We start from the raw sequence: 20,589 nt of genomic DNA, 5'->3' as shown, positions 1-20,589 counted from the left end.
ATGCGCAGAATGCGGTTTGGCATCGTCTTGCTGAAATATACAAGGTCTTCTCTGGAAAAAACGTCGTCTAGATGGCAGCATATGTTGCTCCAAAACCTGTATATATCATTCTGCGTTAATGGTGCACAATCATTTTCACAGTCGCCCAAGTCTACTCTTACCATTTGCACAACTGCCTCTTAAACTGACTATATATTTATTGTTACCATTTGCACTTTGTACCATCTGCACTTGTTGATATGTCTCTGGCCTTGTCAGTTTGTCCTGTGTCTTATCTGTTTTTTTTTTTTGTATAGAATGTCTTGTACACACACCAGTGAGCGAGAGACTGCATTTCAGTCCTCATGTATGTCTAGCACATATAATGTGAATTGACAATAAAATATCTTTGACTTCGGTGCCTTCCCAGGTGTGCAAGCTACCCAAGCCACGGACACGAATGTACCCCCGTACCACGGATGCCGACTTTTGAACTGTCCGCAGTTAACAAGCTGGATGGTCCCTCTCCTCTTTAGCCCAGAGAATGAAGCGTCCATGATTTCCAAAAAAGAATTTGAAATTTTGATTCATCAGACCACTGGACAGTTTTCCATTTTGTCTCAATCCATCTTAAAAGAGCTCAGGTCCAGTGAAGTCGGTGGTGTTTCTGGATCATGTTATGGTCTGGTTTTATTCTTTATATGATTTGCTAATCACTGCATTCTGCTTTTATTTAAATGTTACACTGCGTCCCAACTTTTATGGAAAAAAGGTTGTATTTACCAGCTTCTGAAAATGATTACACCAGGTTTGAAGCAGCTATGTGATAGTTTATTGAAAATTCCCTTCAAATTTAAGAACAAATTAGATGAATGCATAAAACAGAACACAGCAGGAATCATGTGGCATGTTTGTCAGTACTGCAAATGAAAGTCATGTTTTAAAGGTGGTTTAACATATATCTCTGATTTTAACTATATTATAACTAGTCAGTAGTTAATTTCTAAATCAACAGCTGAAAGCATAAAGAAATAAATTTAAAGAGACCAGGAAACTTCGATATAATAAAAACTAAGCACTTGGCATGTTGTGTATAAAAAGACCAAAATATGGTAACATTTTTAAAGGATATATTCATGCTATCAAAACTCTAAATCACCCCAAAGACAAAAAACTTATTTGAGCAACTACAGTAGAATAAAAAGTATGATAAAAATTTAAATGAAAAGTAACTTTCATGAAACCTTAGAAACCATTAGTGCTTTTCCCCATAAAATGCTATGCCACCCACATCAGAATATCACCAGAAGGGCTTTAAGAATAGGATTTGGAGCTGAAACTGTTAAAACTGAAACTAACAGTGGGGCTGAGGTCTACACTGCCCCGGCGCGACCCACTTCTGGACCCCGAGCGGGAGCCTTGGCGGGAGCTGGGGCCTGAAGCCACGTTGTAAGGGCTGCTGATCCCCTTGGTCGACATGGAGGTGGCTTGAAGCATCTTCACTCCATTGTCCTCCTCGACCATGCAGCTGTCCATGGCTTCCTTGTAGGAGATCTTCAGTTTCGTCTTCGGGCAGGTCAGATTTCTGCTGTGGTTTCGAGTGTCCTGGAGCTTCTGGGCGCTTCTCCCATCCAGCCAGCCTCTTCTGATTGCTTCCTCTATGTTGACCCTCAGACCGGTCTGGGGTTCAATCAGGCCACCGGTGAGGTACTGAAACTCAAGGAATCTCTGACCGGCCTCATGCGGCAACCACTTCTCTTTCATGGCTTCTGCAACAGACATCTTCTTCCTGGTTTTCACATCCTCAAACCCATGAAAGGCCTTCTGAGCCGGCTTAAGGTGCGCAGACATGTCTTCATCGATGATTTTTTGGTTCACTGCATCTTTAAGAGAAAGCTTTTTACCAGTGGCTGGATTGAAGATGCCACCAGTGCAAGCTTGGGCCTCTAAAAGGCGTTGGGCAGTGATGCTGTCCACTATTCCACGACGTAGACCTTCAGCGATGGTTATTTTCTGAAGAGTTTCTGAATCAAATATGGCAGCAACTGGACTCTGGTCATCCAATATTTCAGAGGGGGGTGATAATGTTATGGAGACACTAGAAAGGCGTTTTTTTACAGTTGGTGATAAGGGTGCAAGCTGAACAGGGCTACTGCATGCATTTACATCTTCCCTGCTGGAAGAAGTTATGGACAATTCACTATTGGACTTGCTGGTCATCTTGTCTGCCAACTCTTTGATTGTCATTTTCCCTGTTCGATATTTGTCTAACATGCTCTGGTTAATGACACCCCTGTTGATTGAATCTTGGACATCGAACTGTTGGCCTGATTTTCGGTCAACCAGAACCAGCCGGCTGGAACCATCAGAGGCTGTGATGGTGATCTCTTCCCACTCACATTCATGATCGCAGAGCTCCAGGAATGTGTCATAGTCAATAAGTTCTCTGTGATAGGCCTCACGCACGGTCATCTCGCTGCCTGTGTCTGGGTCAACGATCACAACTCTCCGCTTGCGAAGGACGTTCTGCATCTTCTCCATCTCAGCTTTCTTCTTCTTGTCCTTCAGGGGCAGCATGACCAGCCCTGTTGTCTTGTCCGTGATGCACCTCCTCTTAAGCTGTATGTAGGTGAGGTTCTCATGGGTGTTTGGATCAAAGAAACCCTTTGTATCATCACCTTCATAATTTAGTATGTCATTCATTTCTTTATCAAAATATCCTCGACTGTAAGCAACATCCACATCAATACGATGGTTTCCGTTCGGGTCAATTATACCACCGCTCGCTATCTGAGCCTCTAGAAGCCTTATGCCATGCCCCTTTTCAATCAGCTCCTTTTTCATGGCCTGAAAAAGAGAAATCGTTTTCCCTGTATGTGGATCTTTGTATCCCGTAACAGCTCTTTCAGCAGAAAGGAGTTTTTCCTTAAAATCTTTTCCTACAAGGCCTCTCCTAAACGCCTCTTCTACTGTGAGATAGAGGTTATTGAGGGGGTCAATCACAAATCCTGAGGCTGCCTGAGCTTCCAGAAGCTCAAGTGCAGTGCCACGGGTGAGGAGACCATCCTTCATGGCCTGGTAAATAGGTAGGATCCTATCTTGAGCTTCGTGATAAATACCTGCAATGCAGGTAGATCCCCGAAGGTAAGGCCTCAGTTTGTTCTCAATCTCATCGATTGGCATTTCTTCTGCCTCTAATCTTGTCAAAAGCTTTGACTCAACCAGTTCCTCAATGGAAACGTCCCCTCTAAATCCTTTCAATGACATAGACTTGTCCGGTAAGTTCAAGAGAAGAAGACCTGTGACAGGCTCTGGGTGGCATTTCATTTTCAAATCATTGTAACTAATCTTCTGCGTGGTATGAGGGTCGATGTAGCAAGCTGGCCGCTTGTTCAGGGCTCGATAGAGGTCTTCGTCAATTAAGTTGCGTTCAAGTGCAGTGTCTTTTGAAAGGAACACACTCAAGGCGGGGTCAAGTATTCCTCCAACGGATTCCTGAGCCTGGAGAAGACGAATCACAGTATCCCTGTTGAGCTGTCCTTTCTTCAAAGTCTGGCCGGCAGATAAGAGTTTCCCAGTATATGGGTCCTTAAAGCCGGTGCTGGCAGCTTCAGCAGTGATAAGCACATCCTTGTCCTGTCTGTCTACCAGACCTCTGGAACATGCCATATCTACTGACATTTTTTCATTAACTTTAGGATCTATAATATAGCCAGTGGCAGCTTGTGCTTCCAGAAGCATGACTGCCGCCTCTGGTGGGAGCAGATTTTTTTGCTTAGCCTCGTTTATAGACATTTTACCTTGAGTACCTGCAACAACACCTGCGATGACCCCAGCACCTTGCAGACTGGGCTGAATGTTGACAGCTACCTCATCCACTGTCTTTTGGCCTTTAAGCAGCTTATCAAGTGTGACTTGGTCGATGATTTTGCAGTCAGACAGTTGATGAGCAGTGACTTTTCTGTGGACACCATTGAAGAGGAGCTTGGAGGGATCCACCTTGGCGATATCTTCACTGGTTTGTGTTTGTTGATTGTAGGAAGCTGGTCGTTGCTTCAGCTTCCAGAGCTCTTTCTCCAAGTTGGACTTTACAAGAGTAATATCTGACACCTCTTTTTCTGTAATAGTCAGCCTGTTCTTATACTGTGCCTCCACACTTTTTAGCTCCGCCATAAGCCTTTCAATTTCACTTCTCAGAGAGTTCCTCTCCCTCTCTAGCTGATCTTTGTCCGAGACCTGCTGTCTAATATGAGTCTCCTTTAGCTCATACTGGCTCTTCCAGTAACTGAAATCTCTCTTGACCTTCTCATTCTCATCTAGGATGCGTTTCTTCTGTTGAAGTTCACCTTCTAGGGAGAGTTTGATGCGGTTCAGCTCTTCTTCACTCCTCTGCATCCTGGCTTTGTCTTGCTCCAACAGCTTTATCTTCATAGCAAGACTGTCCTTCTCCTTCAAAATTTCATTGTAGTTGGCCTGAGATTGGGTCACTATGCTGGATGTCTGTAAAGAAGAAAAACATTGATTACAATCTGATCAATATAATCAGTTTGTAATCTATGCTGATTCGACATAGAAAGTGGCCAGTTTAAAATATTACACTAACATTATATATGTCTGATGTATAAACACTATGGTATTTGTTAGCAATTATTATATATTATATAGTACACAATGCATAGTCTTCTGTACTCTGCATCAGAGCTACTTTTATATGCAACATACCGGAACTGATACAACTATAATGGATTTATCACTTCTAATCCTCTTCACTTTGAAAAAACCTCACTTGTACCATATTCTTATCGAGCAAAACACCAAGAAAATCAGACATTATGGACATACGATTAGAATGAATTATGTATCAAAATAATGAGTTCTACGAGTGCAGTGACTTCGATGAGTATAATCATACATATGGGACAAAACTGTATTTTGCCTAAATGCAAAATTTTAAATATATTAAACCTGTGCTACTAAAAATTCCACTTTTTTCAAGACGTTTTTTTGGATGTACCTCAAAAGCCTGCTTTTGACTTTTTTCAATTTCCATTTTCAACCTGTCCCTTTCCTTGGACAGCTCATTAATATGTGCTTGGTGTTCAACAGTTCTTATGTTACAGGACTGGAGTTGGCTTTGCAGGGAAGACATTTGTGCCATTGCTTCATTGTTACTGTTGTGCTGGTTCTTCTTCAGTTCTTCCTTTTCCTGCTTCAGAGACCGGACTTCCTCGTCTAACCTCAGGCGCTCCTTGGTCAGGTTCTGTGTCATCTTCTGCAGTTTCTCGATCTCTGCGCCGTTGTCATTCAGCATACGGCTCTTCTCCTCAATGGTCTTTTGCAGTATCTCATTCCGAAGATTTGCATCTTTGACACGTCCTTGTTCCTGTTGGAGCTGTAACTGTAGGGCTTTTAGCTGTGCATTTAACTGGCTAGTACTGTCAGAGGAGAGCTTTTGGTCTTTCAGGCTCCGATCCAAGGCCTCCTGGACATTCTTAAGCTGTTGCTCATTTCGCTTTGCAGCAGAAGAGACAATCTCCAGCTCACGTTTGAGAGTGTCGATTATGCATAAGTGTTCTTTGCAGGACTGCTTTGTTCTTTCTAAATCTGTCTCAGCCATTGACCTTAAAGCAGACTCATCCAGAGTAGCCTTCCTGTGTCTCTCAACCTCAGCCTCTAACCCATCCAACATCTTCTGCAGGTCTCTTATTCTGCCTTCCAATCGGTTACTATTCTGTTCCACCTTGTACTTTTCATGTGTTTTTGTTTGCAGATCTATTCTAACAATGCTTAGTTCTTGCTCTATTACTTTCAACCTGTTAATGACTTCATTGGCAGCTAAGTTCTTTGCCTGAAGTTCATTCCTGGTTTGCTTAAGACCACTGTTTTCTACCTCCAAGGCACCCCGCCTCCTTGACTCCAGCTCCAAGTTTTGAGTTAACACGGCAATTTGCTTATTCTTTTCCTGAATCGCTCTCATAGTCTCTGCCATGGACTCCTTTTGTCGCAACTCATCTTCAGTTCTCTTTTGAGTGATGGTTTGGATGTGGATCTCAAGTTCTCGTATTTTCGTAGAGTCTTGTAACCCAACAGATTTCTGCTGATGGACATCTGCCTCTGCCCTCTTCCTCAGATTCTCTGCTTGACTAATTGAGTACTGTAGTCGCCTCAACTCCTCCTCCAAGGCCTTCTTTTCAGTCATGAGATTATCGTTCTGCAGCTTAAGAGCTTCAGAGTCCTCCTCTTTTGCAAGTGTGATCTTTTGCATGGTGGTTTTACTGACATGGATCTCGGTCTCGTGCGTTTTCTTTAGGTTAGTTATGTCTTGATTATATTGGTTTCTTACCTTAGAGATCTCCGATTCGAACTGTCGTCTTCGTGATGCCTCATCTTCTAACTGCATTTTTAGTCTCTCGATCTCTCGATCCTTGTCTTTGATGGTCTTCTCAATTTCGATCTTCGACCAGTTGATCTCATCGAGCTCCTTCTGCCTCTTTCTCATGAGGTTTTCATACTCTTCCTGCTGGGTAACATACCTCTCCTCAGCCAATCTCTTCTTTCTTTTCTCGTCATCAAGCATAAAGGTGAGCCTGGTAACTTGATCAGTTAGATCTTTGACCTGGCTGTAGGTGCTGTCAAGGTTCTCCTTGACAGCGTCACACTGTCGGGCTTGAGTTTTTTTTATTTCCTCCATGGAAAACAGCTGCTGTTTGCTCTCGGAAAGATCCAGTTCAAATCTAGTCAGCATATCTTCAAGAGACTTGTTCTTCTGTGATTTAGCTTGAACGTCATCTTTCAGACGCCGCAGCTCTTCTTCCAAAAGGTCTATTTTGGTGTTCCTAATCTTAATGATAAAACACATTCAAGTGAAACATTGAATCTATTACATATAAGAAATATAAAATATTGTACATTTCTGAACAATGGTATTAATAGCTACATAATAGCTTGTTTTACAGTTATCTATATCAATAACTTTTACACATATGTGTTGTTAATGTAACAATATAGCATATAAAATTTAAAATGCAAACATTTCCAGTGATTCCTACCTTCAGTTCCTCCATGTTTTTCTGCATCTCTACAAGAAACTTGTAGAAATCACCAGACTGAGTGAAGAGTTCAATGTAACTGGCCTGCAGTTCAGTGGCCTACAGGAAACACAGCAGTTTAATTAGTCCTCCACAAACACTGACATAACCCAGTCCATCGTACTGGAAATCACACCAGTGACATGCAGGAACAAATCACGCATACCTCTTCTCTGATGGTGTCTGCAGGGGACTGCAACATAGTCTTCTTGATGGGGATGTTGAGCAGAGTTTCCAGTCCGGCACTGTATGAGGCCAGCTGGAGCTCATAGTCCTGCAAGGTCCATCAACACCAGTCAGGGAGGTCATCCCAAAGCGCCAACACAAACCACCGGCCACAGCCATGAAGCTAAAAACGTCACTGGCTGAAACATTTGAACTCCTATCCCAACGTTTCAAGTGGCTTTCAAAACAGCTACCTTAATTGAAGAGGCACAGGTGTTGGCATCTTTCTGAACTTCATCCACTCTTTCTTTCTTCCCTTTTATTTCAGTCTGAAGCGCCTGAAATTCAACACATAGACATTAATCTGAGAAAGGCAGTGACGACCATCCGCACAGAACTTCTAAGTCGGTGGAGACATGGAAAAGTGCTTCTTCCTACCCTCTGCTGGTTGAGTTGGTCCATAAGGGCTTGGAGGTCGTTAACCTTGTTGGCCTGAAGAACATCCTGCCGCTGGCGTGCATTCTGAATCCATGCCATGAGTACCGAGCTGGTCTGCTGGTAGTGCTTCAGTTGCTGCTGCTGTTTCTGAACGTCCCACACCCTACGGAAAGGAAAGGTGCTCACGGGTCGTTCACAGACAAGATCACAGACAAAACCAAACTAAACCAGTCTGAAGACTAGACAAAGTTGCCTCGTGATAATTGCTCAAATATGAATTGCCACAAACTTGCTGTCATTATGTGACATTTACCCAACCACAGATGAAACAAAGACCACACCAAATTAGTTCAAAAACAAGAATACTCAACAAGAGTACATACTGTATAGACTGAACACAGTCAAAACACAGACCACCCAAAAACTGAATGGAAGAACCTCATTTTATTTTATAGTCCTGCAAAGACAGAATAATCATAGACTGCTCATAGACTAGCTGAAGTCCAGTCAAAGATGCTTTATTATATTTAGAATCCCTTGAATACTAGAGCCCTCTCAATGTTCAATTATGTCTTTGATCATTTTACCATGGTAGAAAGATTTCAGTATTATATACTTTACCCTATGTATGAAGATGTGGTCTTCATGGACTAGTTCAAGTACAGATATTACATAACAAGGGGTTAAAGTGAGCCTTTGATTATGGTGAAAAGAAAAGACCCTCTCACCTGCTATCGATTTGCGTCTGGATACGCTGCCAGCGATCAGATAGCTGGATCACCGTCTCTGCATACTTGGAGAGGTCCACATCGCACTTGTGGAAAGATTGCCCAACTTGATTGTTCCACTGCACTGCGTTGTTCAGCTCTGTTTCCATTGCTTTAAGGATGTCCCTCTTCTGGTCCAGCTCCGATTTCATTCTCTGCATTCAACAGATCCCAATTGATAATAGCTTAATCCTAGCTTATTCAATACAGAATTCTAACGTTATGCAAGACCTCGCAGCAAATAAAATGCTAATGTACGTGGAGATGTGCCACTATTAATACTTAAGAAAGAGAAGGAGATAAGTTTGTGTTATCTGTCTTTATCGCTGTGTTGACAGAAAATGAAGACGTGTCACTCTAGCCGACTACCTTCAGCAAGACATTGTAGTCCTCTAGCTCCTGCAGATTCAGAGAGGAGGTCTCCTTCTCGGTCAGCCTGGCCTCGTTGACCTTGACAATATCCTCGACTTGCACCAGGCTCTGGAACAGGCCTCGCAGCGCCTTCAGCCTATTTTGATAAGAAACCTTAAAGACAAACTCTCCATGGGCACAAAATTTCAATTTAGAAATCTTAACTTTGACATTAAGGGGTCACACTCGTACACTGCAAACAGTCAGATATCCTTAACTTAGGGTGACCAAATATTCCATGTCAGGGAGGACACTTTGAACCAGGACAGGATTTGTAAACTACCGTTTCCATTAAAAGGACCTGGATTTCACTTAAGCGCGGAGTTCTTGCTGAGTGCTGATTGGTCAGTCTTCTATAATCATGCATGTTTCACTAACATGAAAGGGAAACAGCTGGATGAGTCTTTCATGACGGTGACCAAGCATAAGAACCTTTCAGTTTTAAAGTAGCTTGTAAAACCAAAAGCATCTGAAAGTGTCCTCTCTAACATGGATTATGTGGTCACCCTATCTCAACTGAGCTTGTGTTTCTGACATTATTATCAGATGCCCTCTTTTATGATAAGGGTCAGAGTCGGATGCTTACTGAATATTTTATAGAACTAATGACGTTGATAGGTTATGAACTACAGTCCTTATCTTACCTTTGAAGGTAAGAAGTGGAGAATCCTTCCAGGCTTCCCAGTTTCTGATTGATGACTGCGAGCTCTGTCTGGAGAAACTTAGCCTTGTCCGGATCCGTCATACCCTCAAGGAGCCTCAAGATTTTCTCTTTCATTCTGATGTGCTCGTCACGGATGGCATTGATATCACGCTGGATCCCCTATGGTTTTCAGTTGATACAATCAAGCAACGCTTGACACCCACAGCCTACCCACCAAGAACAGTAGAGGAGGTCTAAGCTTTAGATTGAAGGATCAAACTATACAAATCAGAACATACCTCTATCATAACGATGCGCTGGGAGCACTCTTTAGCACTGTTCTCCTTCAAGGGGACATGAAGGTTCTGGGTTAGACCCAGCTCAGCCGCCTCCGCCCTCTGCCTCAAGCTATGCAGCTCCATCAAGAAGGTTGTGCTCTGTTGGGTCACATCTGGCTTTGGTGCCACTGGCATCGATGCCACTGGCATCGATGCCACTGGCTGGACAACCTCCATCTTCACAGATTCATCCACTCCTTTGTTGGCAGATGCAACTACAAACATGGCACCAAAGGCATGATGTTAGCCACTGGGACTTTACTTCAGTCTTTCCCAATCTGGTCCTCTGGGACCTACAGTCGGTCCATATTTTTGCTCCTTCCCAATTCCTAGTAGGAGTAAAAATGTGAACTGTCTGTGGGTCTCCAAGGACCGGATTGGGAGACACTGCTTTACCTGCATCCAGCTTATATTAAAAAGTCACGGTGACTTGCATTCTGATCTACTTTCACATCAACTGATTGAAATGACCTGCGTGGATGTTTCTATAATGTGGATTCCTGAAAATCCATGAGAATCTATAGAATCCACAGACAATCACAAGATACATGGTGCAGGACTCACTGTAGGTAGGAAGTTGTATGATCATCTTGTCATAGTGGGTCTGGGCAGTGGTGTACTGTTTCTCAATCATCTTCTTGTCCTCGTCACCAAAGAGTTCTGATTTCTGGCTGTTGCGTTTGAACTCCTCGTAGTGAGTCTCCAGACTCTTTATTATGCTGCGATACTCATCCGGACTCATTCTCGTAAGCTGTGGTCACAAGAAACAAAAGGATGGCACATTACAGCATTATGGGGAATTCGCTTTGGGACTGTGGATGGACCTACTGTGACCATTTACAAACAATCACCGACATGGACCCGGAAACTAAGGTGAACTCACAAGCTGCATGGTGAGAGAATTGATACGGTTGATGTCTTCTACGCAGTACTGCCAGGAGATTAAGCTCTTGATGTTGATGTATAGTTGACTGGAAACATCCATGAGGGCATCATAATATTTCTCATTTCTGGAAGAAGAAAGAATGCTATCGCCACCTACTGGTAACAATGTAACATTGCATTATACTGAAGGAATCATGGACTCATTGCTCGCGGACTCGCTCTCGGAGAGCTCACGTCTTTGCCAGCTCGATGCTCAGGTTGTTGGGTGGTGGGATCAGCAGACACACTGAGGGGATGAGCATATCGAGGCCTCCTGGGCCTATCACCAGCCACTTGCTGCGCTGCGAGTTGTCCTTCAGGATGCCCTCATTGCCCTGGAGAATTGCCTTCTGCGAGGAAACAGGAGCAAAAGCATGGTAATGGGCACCTTTCTTACCCATGTTCTTACAATGCCTCCCCTAAGACACCCATGCCCTTGGTTCTGCGAACAATCAGCCAAATGACTATCATTTCTCCGTGGAAAGAGCTTCCAACCACAATCTGAAGCAGTGACCCCCTCCGTACTCATCAAAACCCCACTGTAAACCTGCGTGAGCTTGTACTTCAATATACAGGATAAGGTCCAGAGAACTCCAGTACACAAAGTATGAAGTCAATACATATTTAAATCAGTAGCTGATAACTTGTAATATGTACTTTTGTTGATTGGTGAATTGATAAGATTTTTGTGGCTCAATAGGTGAATCTCAGTCATTGGCCTATTGTTCATATCACACTGTTTCTTCAGTGCTCTCTGCATTATACCGTAGTCCCCCCATAACCGTGGCTGATACGTCCCAAGACCTGCCGCAGATAACAGGACCCCATATATACCATGATTTCTGTGTACTTACACATGGTAATTGATCATTTGTGCACAGTAAGACATTACCAACATTAAATACAGTATTATTCAAGTACATTGTACATTGATATTCAGTACTGTACTCTCTTGAATGAAAGGGATTCTGAAGTTTTAGCCTAATTCTCAAGAGGCAATATAACAATGAAAAAATATCATGTACCAAAGGATGACGGGGCAAAGACAATCATGCTTTTTATACCCCTCAAAGGATGAAGGAACAATGTAAAAAAAACACGGCTGCACATTTCACAATTTCACAACAAAACTGTGGTAAACCACGGGTGACTGAAACCATGGTTACAGAAACCGTGGATACAGGGGGACTACTGTACTCTGGCTATGGTGGCTTTTGTACAAGTTGGCCTGTCTGAGCGACTCCCGAGGCTTCCCCACTCTGGCCTTCACCACGGGCCCTTCCTTGCAAGCTTAGGCGGGGGCGTGTTGACCAGCTGTGGGCCCAGGTGCTCCCCCCTACCTGGTCCTGCTTGAAGTCGCACAGGGCCTGTACTATGACAGGATTGCTGCTCCTGAACTCTGGGTTACGTGGCTTCAGCCTGATGATGCCCTTGGACTTGTTAACCAGAAGCTGCACCTGCCTCTTGTTGTCCAGCAGCCTCTCCTTTTCTTTCTATGGGGGTAGAAATATGGACTATGACTCCAGATTGCCCCAAAGGTAATAACCACAATAGAGACACTGTAATATTATTCAAAGTTCTTCTCATATAGTCATTTTAATGAACTGGATATGCAATAAGTCACTGTGCCAGTGACTAAACGCTTACTGGTCAGTGCCATATTACAAATGATTCATTAAGTTCATTAAGTCGGTAATACAGAAATAATGCAACTAACAATGAGTATGGTTATTAAAATGCATGGTCATTTATTTAGCAATACCTCCAGGTTTTTGAGTAGGGCCATCAGATTCTCCAGCGGCGTGGACTTGTCGCAAGCAAATCTCATCCGCATGTTGTCATGGTCTTTCTTAAGCTTGGCGTTAATCTCATTGGCCTCCTTGAAGAACTTTACGGAAACAGCAGAATGAAAGAGCCTTTATAGCGTCTTCAAGGAGAAATCTGGTCTGTGGCTTGTGTGTGAAAAATGGTGATATTAAATGAAAGGCTAGGCAGTCTCACCTGACTGTAGGCCATGTTCTCTTTCAGGTGAACAGAAAGACACTTGGTGATCTGCAGGAGCCAACTCCACTGAGTTTGCAAAGTGTCCATGTAGGCCTGAAAGTATCAGCCTAGTGTTAAAATGCAGTGACTAACGGACATCAGCAGTTTGGTACAGAGTCATCATTTCTTACTAACAACTGAATGGAGTTGGTCCACCAGTTTCTCCTCAATCCATCTTAATTTAGTACACAAAACAAACTTGTCTGCAGAGTCGTCTCTTTCAGAGACAGGCATCTCGCACCAGAGTGCTTCCCGTGACCCATGATCACTTACGTCAATCTTGTCAAAGGCGGGGTGGCTGTTCTTGTGTAAATTGTCCACTTTTTGTTTCAGTTTGTTCAAATCTTTTTCTTTTTCCTCCAGGTCTTTCATAAGTTCCTGGGAAGAAAAAAAAAGCAAAAGCAGGCTCATGACTATAGGAATTTTCTTTAGTGCCCTGTGAAGGTCTGAAGGAGCTCTGCGGAGTCGGGGGCTAGCTGAGAGCTTACGGAGTAGCTCTCCTGTTTCTGCGGGATGTAGGTGTCGATGTTTTTGTCTCCCCAGTCGAACACCAGCTCCTTCTCCTCTCGCTCGTTCACCCAAATAATCTCCCTGGAGATTTCCTCAATGATGTTCTGCAGCTCTCGCAGCTGACGGAGTCTGCTGTAGGACATTTTCTAACAAAAACAAAATAAATAATAACAATAAGAATTTTTCTTATTATTACTGTTATAGATAAACTTTAAAAAGCTTACAAACTTTTGTTCGACTGGAGGGCAGACCCACCTGCAAACTGTCCCATTCATGATCCAGGGCATTCAACCCAATTTTGTCCCCTTTTTGTCCCTAAAATAAACACAGCAAAAAAAAAAAAAAAAAAACCTGACACAGGATTTCTGGAAATTTCCATTTTTTTATGTCTTGGACGGTGGGGCCTGCAGAAAAGGTGGCTATCCGGGGCCAGTCATTTTTAAGGGGGTGGCACAGAAGAAACAGGGAGCGATCGACTAATTTGGAGATCTGCGACGAGACGAGAGAGAAGAGACGTACCAGCTCATCCCTGGCCCTGTCGACTTCCATGCTGCTATTGATGGAGCTCTGGAACTTGCTGTGGTTCATGATGTGCTGATCGATGGTCGCTGGGTCATCCCCCCAGGGGGCGGTCTCAATCATGCGCTGGAAAGGACGTGGGCACACCGTCAAGATCTCGCCGCCATCGACTCTCCATATGCAACATTTCGCTTTGTTCGTACGACTACCAGATCATAAACCAAAAGATCAACCCTGGTTCAAAGTACAGACACTCCCTGGATTATGACGCCGCATCTTACGATATTTCAACTTTACATTGGGTATTCCAGTTCCATTCTCTTTTTCACTTTCAGTACATTATTCAATAAATTAGATAACATATTCAACAGTTGATTATGAAATAGGCTTTGTGTTCTAAGCATATTTAAGGTAGGCTAGGCTAGGCTGTTCGTTAGGTAAGGTGTACTGTATGAAAATGCATTTTTCCCTTACGATAAGTTTATCGAAGCGTAACTCCATCGTAACCCGGGGAGCATCTGTATAGCTAAAATACTCCCTAGCTAAAGGAAACATCCGCCTCTAGGTGGTGCTAAACATTTCCTCTCTCCTTGCACTGAAGCCCATAGCTAAAGTTCTGCAACTTTTCTTCATTGCTCCTCCCCCAACACAAATGAGGTGCATAGCCTCAAGCGCTAAAATACACTTAACACAATGTCCAAACATCCACCGTCTCTAGAGGTGAAAACAGCTCAGGGTTAAGCACAGCTCTGACAGCAGAAAACAATATCCAGAGGTGTCCTGCAGGGGGCACCAGCGAGTCGTTCTCGCTCCCATGGGTTTGTGAGGGGAAGGCGGGGAAAGGAGATAGTAGTATGTATGAAAGGTAAACAGTGAGTCATGAAGGAGAGAAGAAGCCAAAACAAGAGAGAGGGGGAGGAACTGGAACATGAGTCACCGAGCATAGGGCGCGACTCGGAGCGCGGTGAAGATAGGCCGATAAAGACTGAAACAGCGATGAGAAAATACGACCAGACTATCTCTACTGGGTAACCATACTACCACGCCCCTACATGGTTAGCAATACTGCACTCCCCCCTCCCTATATCCAGGGAATCGGGTTTCAGCGAGGACGTGACCGCGCCTTGCGATCTGACGTGCTTCAAAGCGTATTATCACACCCCATTTGGTGCCGGCCCGGGGGGGTAATGTCATTAAACCACAAAAGCAGGGGCATTACTTTGATTCAGGTGTATAGGCGGCAACATGTCACCGGCTAGGGAGAAGAGCAGAATTTCGGTAATTTTAGCGTGTTATGGGTGTGGCACGTCACCCGATCCCCCTCCATTTCGCACACATGCAAACACATCCAGTAGCTCAACATGCAGTGTTGCTCTAACAACGCAGTGAGCACACAAAAAGTGTAACCCTTCCCTGTACTGTAAGCTGCTTTGGATAAAAATAAACCATAAGCACAAGTCACTTTCTCTACCTCTTCTATATCTCTATCTTTTAATTTTTGATACGTTACCTTCTTGTTTGTTTATTTAACTTACTCTTTTTTTAAAATCTTTTTTCCCCTTAATATTCATGTGTACATCAAAGCAATACTAAGGAGTCACAGACATTGTTGCATTTCATAGTTTCATTGTAATTGTTACAATGACAATAAAGACATTCTATTGTAAAAGTGTCACGTTAATGAAATGTAACTGCATGTCAGGGGACTGAAGCAGGTAGTTAAGCCTCCTTCCTGGAAGGACATGATGTGCAGCTAAGGAAAATGCCAAAGGCCCAGACTTTTTCAGGTACCTTCTTCTGTGTGATCCAGCCCATGGCGTCCTGGAAGCTCCTCCCCGTGTCCTCGTAGGAAACGCTGGTGCGAGTGCGGTACATGGTGGCCTGGTTGGCCATGGGCACTTGATGTATCCTGGTGACCTGCTCCCTGCCCTGCTCCATACTGGCCAACAGAGGGAGACAGGTTTCACCTGGGGTGACACTCCTACCCAACCCCCCCCACATCTGGATCCCGACAGCCTTGAACAAGCATATTTCACTTCAGCAGCGGAACATGACCTTTGCGAAAAATAGAGCTGACCGCTGAGACAGGAGGTCTGTTTTCTGGAAAATAACAGGCTTGCTAATTGTGCATTAGTAGTGAGGTCACACAGATCTCACAATCTGGGGTCACATTCCTCTGCTATCTGTAAGGGCACTGCAGGATTCATCAGAAGGTGTGCACACACACACACACACACACACACACATACAGTCATACACAGCTCAACATCCAGAAGACAAAACACATTCAATCCTGCACACACACCCATTCTTAAACATTCTGGAATGTTTGGGAAGACACAAGCATTTCTAAACAATTTGTCCTATGGAAGCGCGCACACACACACACGCGCACCTCGGGTAAACATATCTTTAAAGGGAACCGCTCATTCATTTCTATGGGAAAAACGCTAACTATGACACCCTTAACCCCCACCCAGCCCTAACCATAACCATAAGTAGCCAAACAAAATACAATAGTTCTTGCATTTTTAGTTTTTTCATTGCAGTCACAGATTTTTATTAAATATAGTAAAAAAAAAAATGGGTATTCGTCACGTTGTGGGGTCATTGTGTCCCCATAAGGTAAGGTATACCCGCTTGTGCGCGCGCGCACACACACACACACACAGACACACACACTGACCTCCTCTGGATGGGATCGCTGGGCTGGCCAAGTTGCCGCAGATCATGGCTGTAAAACCCCACATGGTCTGCGTATTCTGCAGGCCGGGTCACATACTTCTGATGGTCAGCACCCTTTGAAACACATGGGATTTTATTATTATTATTATTATTATTATTATTATTATTATTATTAGATGCTATCAAGTCGGCGTTAGCTCCTGGCAGCCGTAAAGAGAGATCTTCCCACACCTACTTCAGTGACCGTCTGTCATGCAAACCCTTCCTCCGCTCTGGCTCTCACGCGCAACAGTCCAATAGACACACATGTACACATTCCTAAACTGCTTTAAACAGCACCAGGGACAATTACAACAACAAAGTGAAAAAACATCAAATCGGACAGGTTCTTTTAGTCCTCTGTGAAACAGCTGTGGGAAAAATTCAGAGACCACGGCACAATTTTTTGTTTCACTCATTTCTCAGTTTATGGGTGTGTCTGTGAGTAATATACACATTTTGCAAATTGTAACCTGGTTCTACTCCGTTTCTCATTAATAAAGGGCTTCTTCCCTGCTTTATGGGACCTCATTCCTGCTTGTGAGAGCCCCATACAAACTTGTCCTAGCAGTGCACTTCACACCTGCACTTAATGTTTCTCATTCTTTTTGAAGGTCACTTGATGTCATCCTTCGATCCATGAGAAAGGCCATCTCTGTATTAGAAAGTCACTTCTGCCCATTACCTGGTTGGCTTCTGATTCCCATTCTCTCCCACTTCACCTTATTCTGATGCACTGCTGCGTTAGAAGTTTTGAATCTGGAAGCAACCTGCCCCTCAACATAGCCTTCTGCCAGCAGAACCATTATTAACCCAGGATTTTAAAATTCAGATTTGTTTAAAAATGTAGTCTTCTCTTAATTTTTTTTTTCGCGGCTAAATGTAACTAACACATTACATGCACAACATATACGCACAAACACACATTTTAACTGTTAACACTTGCTTTAAACCAAGATCTCAGCTAAAGTTAAATCTTTCACTTTACAGCATTTGTTTTGTCTAACCTAGAGGTACGAGTTTGTGAGCAGTCGGGGGTGTTCCCCGCAAAACCCGACGCAGGTTAAACAAGATGGATTAGGCCGACATTTTGTGCACAGTTGTAGCGCTCTCACTACCCAAAAGCTTTAATGTCACCAAATGACCGATGTTCGGTATTTTAACTGTTTAAGTACAAAAGCAGCGTTTGCGCTGAACAACGATCGCTTTTTGCACCTCCAACACGCGGCATAATGTAATAAAACAGATCAAGCGATTATCCCACATGACACCACATCATAAAGGGAATACTGTCGCACGCATGGTTATATCTGCATAACTATCACCCTCTTCATACACTAACAATACGCCACTCCCAACAACTAGATAAGACCATTTACTAAACAAATGAATCAACTAGCAGACTATACCCCACACATTTGTAAAATTGCATATTTTGCAGACACAAATGATTAAAAAGTGACATGGAAGAACCAATGACGGAAAGGAACAGCTTGATGACTAGAATCTTTTTGGTTCCGTCTTTGCATTATAAGTGTTATTACAGGTGTGGAAAGGCGTATATGACAGCGGCCATGATGCAAGAGAGAAAGGCTGCATTCTTTCCACTGGCAATTTGGCTTTATTGTGTAAGTCAGTGATTAACTATGTTGTCACTTGTCTGTTTACTGTCAGCACTCTAATATGTAGCCAACTGGTTCCAAACATTTTTTCTCACGTAAACCTTGCAGCTCCGGGTGAGAATTTTAAGTGTAATGCATGTAGTTTGGTTCATTTGCTCGTGCTATAGCCGTCTTATTATAGGTATCTACCAGTTCGACTTAATTCTTTTATGTACCTATAGTGTGTGCATTTTTTAAATTGCTTTAAATTTTTGGGGAAAACTGTATCAGTAGTAGGAAAACGGATTCAAAGACGGAAACCAGCATCTGTTAAACCTGAGCCGACTGGAGAACGTGATTAAAAGTCACTTACGGACTGGAGGGCATATTCAGTTTTCTTCATTGTCCTGATATTGTCCTGGTCCTGATACTGCTGGGCCTTCATGCTCCTGCCCCTTTGAATAATCACCTGCGCACTGGAGGAGCAGTGTGTCGCTTTAAGGTGTGTACAGTTCCCGAAGCAGAATCTCATTCATACTTCGCAAAAGTACATCTAATACAACCGCGGGCCATTTTCTTTGCTTATTTTTCAATTAGAAGTCTTTTTTTTCATGAATAGTCAGCGCGTACTTTGTCTTGGAGGTTAAAACGCTGCGTAACGTTATATTCATGCCTTATTCATTACGGCAACCGACAGCAATGCAGGATGCAATCGGCCGTGAACGAAATGCCTGAAATTTGGCCCGCAAAGGCAGAGAAAAGCTCCAAGATACACTTTGAGCTTGTAAAACCCCTCTTAACCAATAACAAAATGTATTTTAACTATGTTACATATTTACCAAAACATGTAAATATGTTGTCTTTTATTGCATCAAAAAAGTTTTTGATGCAATATAGGTCAATTACTATTAACCTAGTGACTCATATTAATTAAGCAGAATTACATACTCTGTATGCGCTCCGCCGCCGATGGTCGCAGAGTATCCGTCCATGTATGACGGCAGGAATCCATTACCACCGTGAACCTCTACCCTGGAATAGGTAGGACTGGCGTACACGGTTCTTCCAGGAATGTTTGCCAGTCTCTCGTGGGAGCCGTAATAACTCATTCCTTAATGTAATGTGAAGCCGTTGTAATGATCCGGCGCTGGAGAGAGAAAGAGGTAAGACGTTGCACCCTCTCCGTCCGTCCCTAAGCGCACTATTCTCCGAACACGGAAGACCTGGACTTTTCCACCCTATAAGCCACACCTTCCTGGCTGCCATTCAAATATATTTTGTTTCATGCACAGCTTTTTTTCTTCCCCTCTTAGTAGACACAGAAACGTAAAGTTTTCTGTCCTTGCAGGCGATTGTGTGAATATCCCACATAAAAGTTCCCGCGGCTTCCACTCACGCAGAGCACTCGGCTTCTGTAATTTGGCTGCAAAAACTTCGATTTATATATTCTACAGAGGGAGACTTGCAAAAAGCACGATTTTTTTTTAATGGTGAAGAATATATTTTAAAGTGTATTTTCACTGATATTTTTACCAAGCGCGTTCCTTGCAGGGCTAACTTCTGCCCCATCTATGTCTAGTATGTGGAGTTCATGCCGGATAGCCTTCGTGGGAACGTGTGCATATATTAGAATTTGATCTAATTCCTCTCACATCCACCCAGTCTCAAATTACAAACTTAATTTCACATCATCATTTTATTTTATTTTCAGCGCACACGCATTGATCATTATATTCACACTAAATAAGCCGATTGAGGCGGCACACCTACCGCTTAAGGCGGAACAGCATGATACTGGAATGCAGAAGGCAGACTGCTTTATGGAACACTCCTGGTTCGGCTCAGGGGTGTCAGACACTCCCCTCCGGACCGCTCACTCCCACTTGTGAACTTTCAGAAACCCCCCCCCCCCCCCCCCCGAGAATCCAGATATATGTAACAAGATGTAAGATATAATAATGCTACTGTATTGTTCAGCAGGGGACGCCGAAGTGCGGCTATTCGATTCTCCGCCCATATTGCACAATACAGAGTGCTTCACCTTCCTAAATAACTGTCAGTGCATCTGGGAAGCTCCCCCAGGCCCGCGCCACTGGGCAGAGTCCCCCACCCCGGGGGAAATCGGCATCTTTATTTTGCAAGTTAATTAATGAAGTGGGTTATTGCCAAGCTTCTGAAAAACAGCCCCCATATTTCTCGGCAAAGAACAGCATACCCTCCAGTCAGTTTTTACTAGTCAGATCAAACCAGCTTGTAATTGCTTAACTAATTTCTTGTAGGTTATCTTAATAGACCAGACTTTATATACAGTATAGTGTCCCCACAACGTGACGAATACCCGTTTTTGAGGGAAAACTCAATTTAATAAAAATCTGCGACTGCAATGAAAAAACCAGAAATGCAAAAACTCTTCTATTTTGCTTGGTTACTTATGGTTAA

The 20,589-nt window shown here is 43.4% G+C and overlaps 1 protein-coding gene across 2 annotated transcripts; it reads right to left on the bottom strand.

The window, feature by feature from the left end:
* Positions 1–788: 788 nt before the first annotated feature.
* Positions 789–19,368, bottom strand: LOC111845909 (desmoplakin-A-like). Of its 2 annotated transcripts, none has more exons than XM_023815621.2 (24): positions 19,099–19,368; positions 18,524–18,626; positions 16,512–16,624; positions 15,617–15,764; positions 13,826–13,951; positions 13,562–13,621; positions 13,285–13,452; positions 13,070–13,174; positions 12,755–12,850; positions 12,516–12,641; positions 12,094–12,246; positions 10,949–11,103; positions 10,713–10,839; positions 10,394–10,580; positions 9,791–10,044; positions 9,493–9,671; positions 8,807–8,945; positions 8,399–8,592; positions 7,671–7,833; positions 7,487–7,570; positions 7,234–7,341; positions 7,029–7,127; positions 4,994–6,820; positions 789–4,479 (listed from the first exon to the last, which is right to left on the bottom strand). In XM_023815621.2, the coding sequence occupies exons 1-24, from the start codon at positions 19,257–19,259 to the stop codon at positions 1,294–1,296; spliced, it is 8,061 nt and encodes a 2,686-aa protein (XP_023671389.2). In that variant the 5' UTR covers positions 19,260–19,368; the 3' UTR covers positions 789–1,293. The 2 variants fall into 2 exon arrangements, with proteins under 2 accessions (XP_023671389.2, XP_023671390.2); XM_023815622.2 differs by having other exon boundaries at positions 6,323–6,820; positions 19,099–19,367.
* Positions 19,369–20,589: the final 1,221 nt, after the last annotated feature.

Source organism: Paramormyrops kingsleyae, chromosome 4, assembly GCF_048594095.1.
Source record: "Paramormyrops kingsleyae isolate MSU_618 chromosome 4, PKINGS_0.4, whole genome shotgun sequence".
NCBI classification, from domain to species: Eukaryota; Metazoa; Chordata; class Actinopteri; order Osteoglossiformes; family Mormyridae; genus Paramormyrops; species Paramormyrops kingsleyae.
This window is presented reverse-complemented; position numbering and strand designations above follow the sequence as displayed.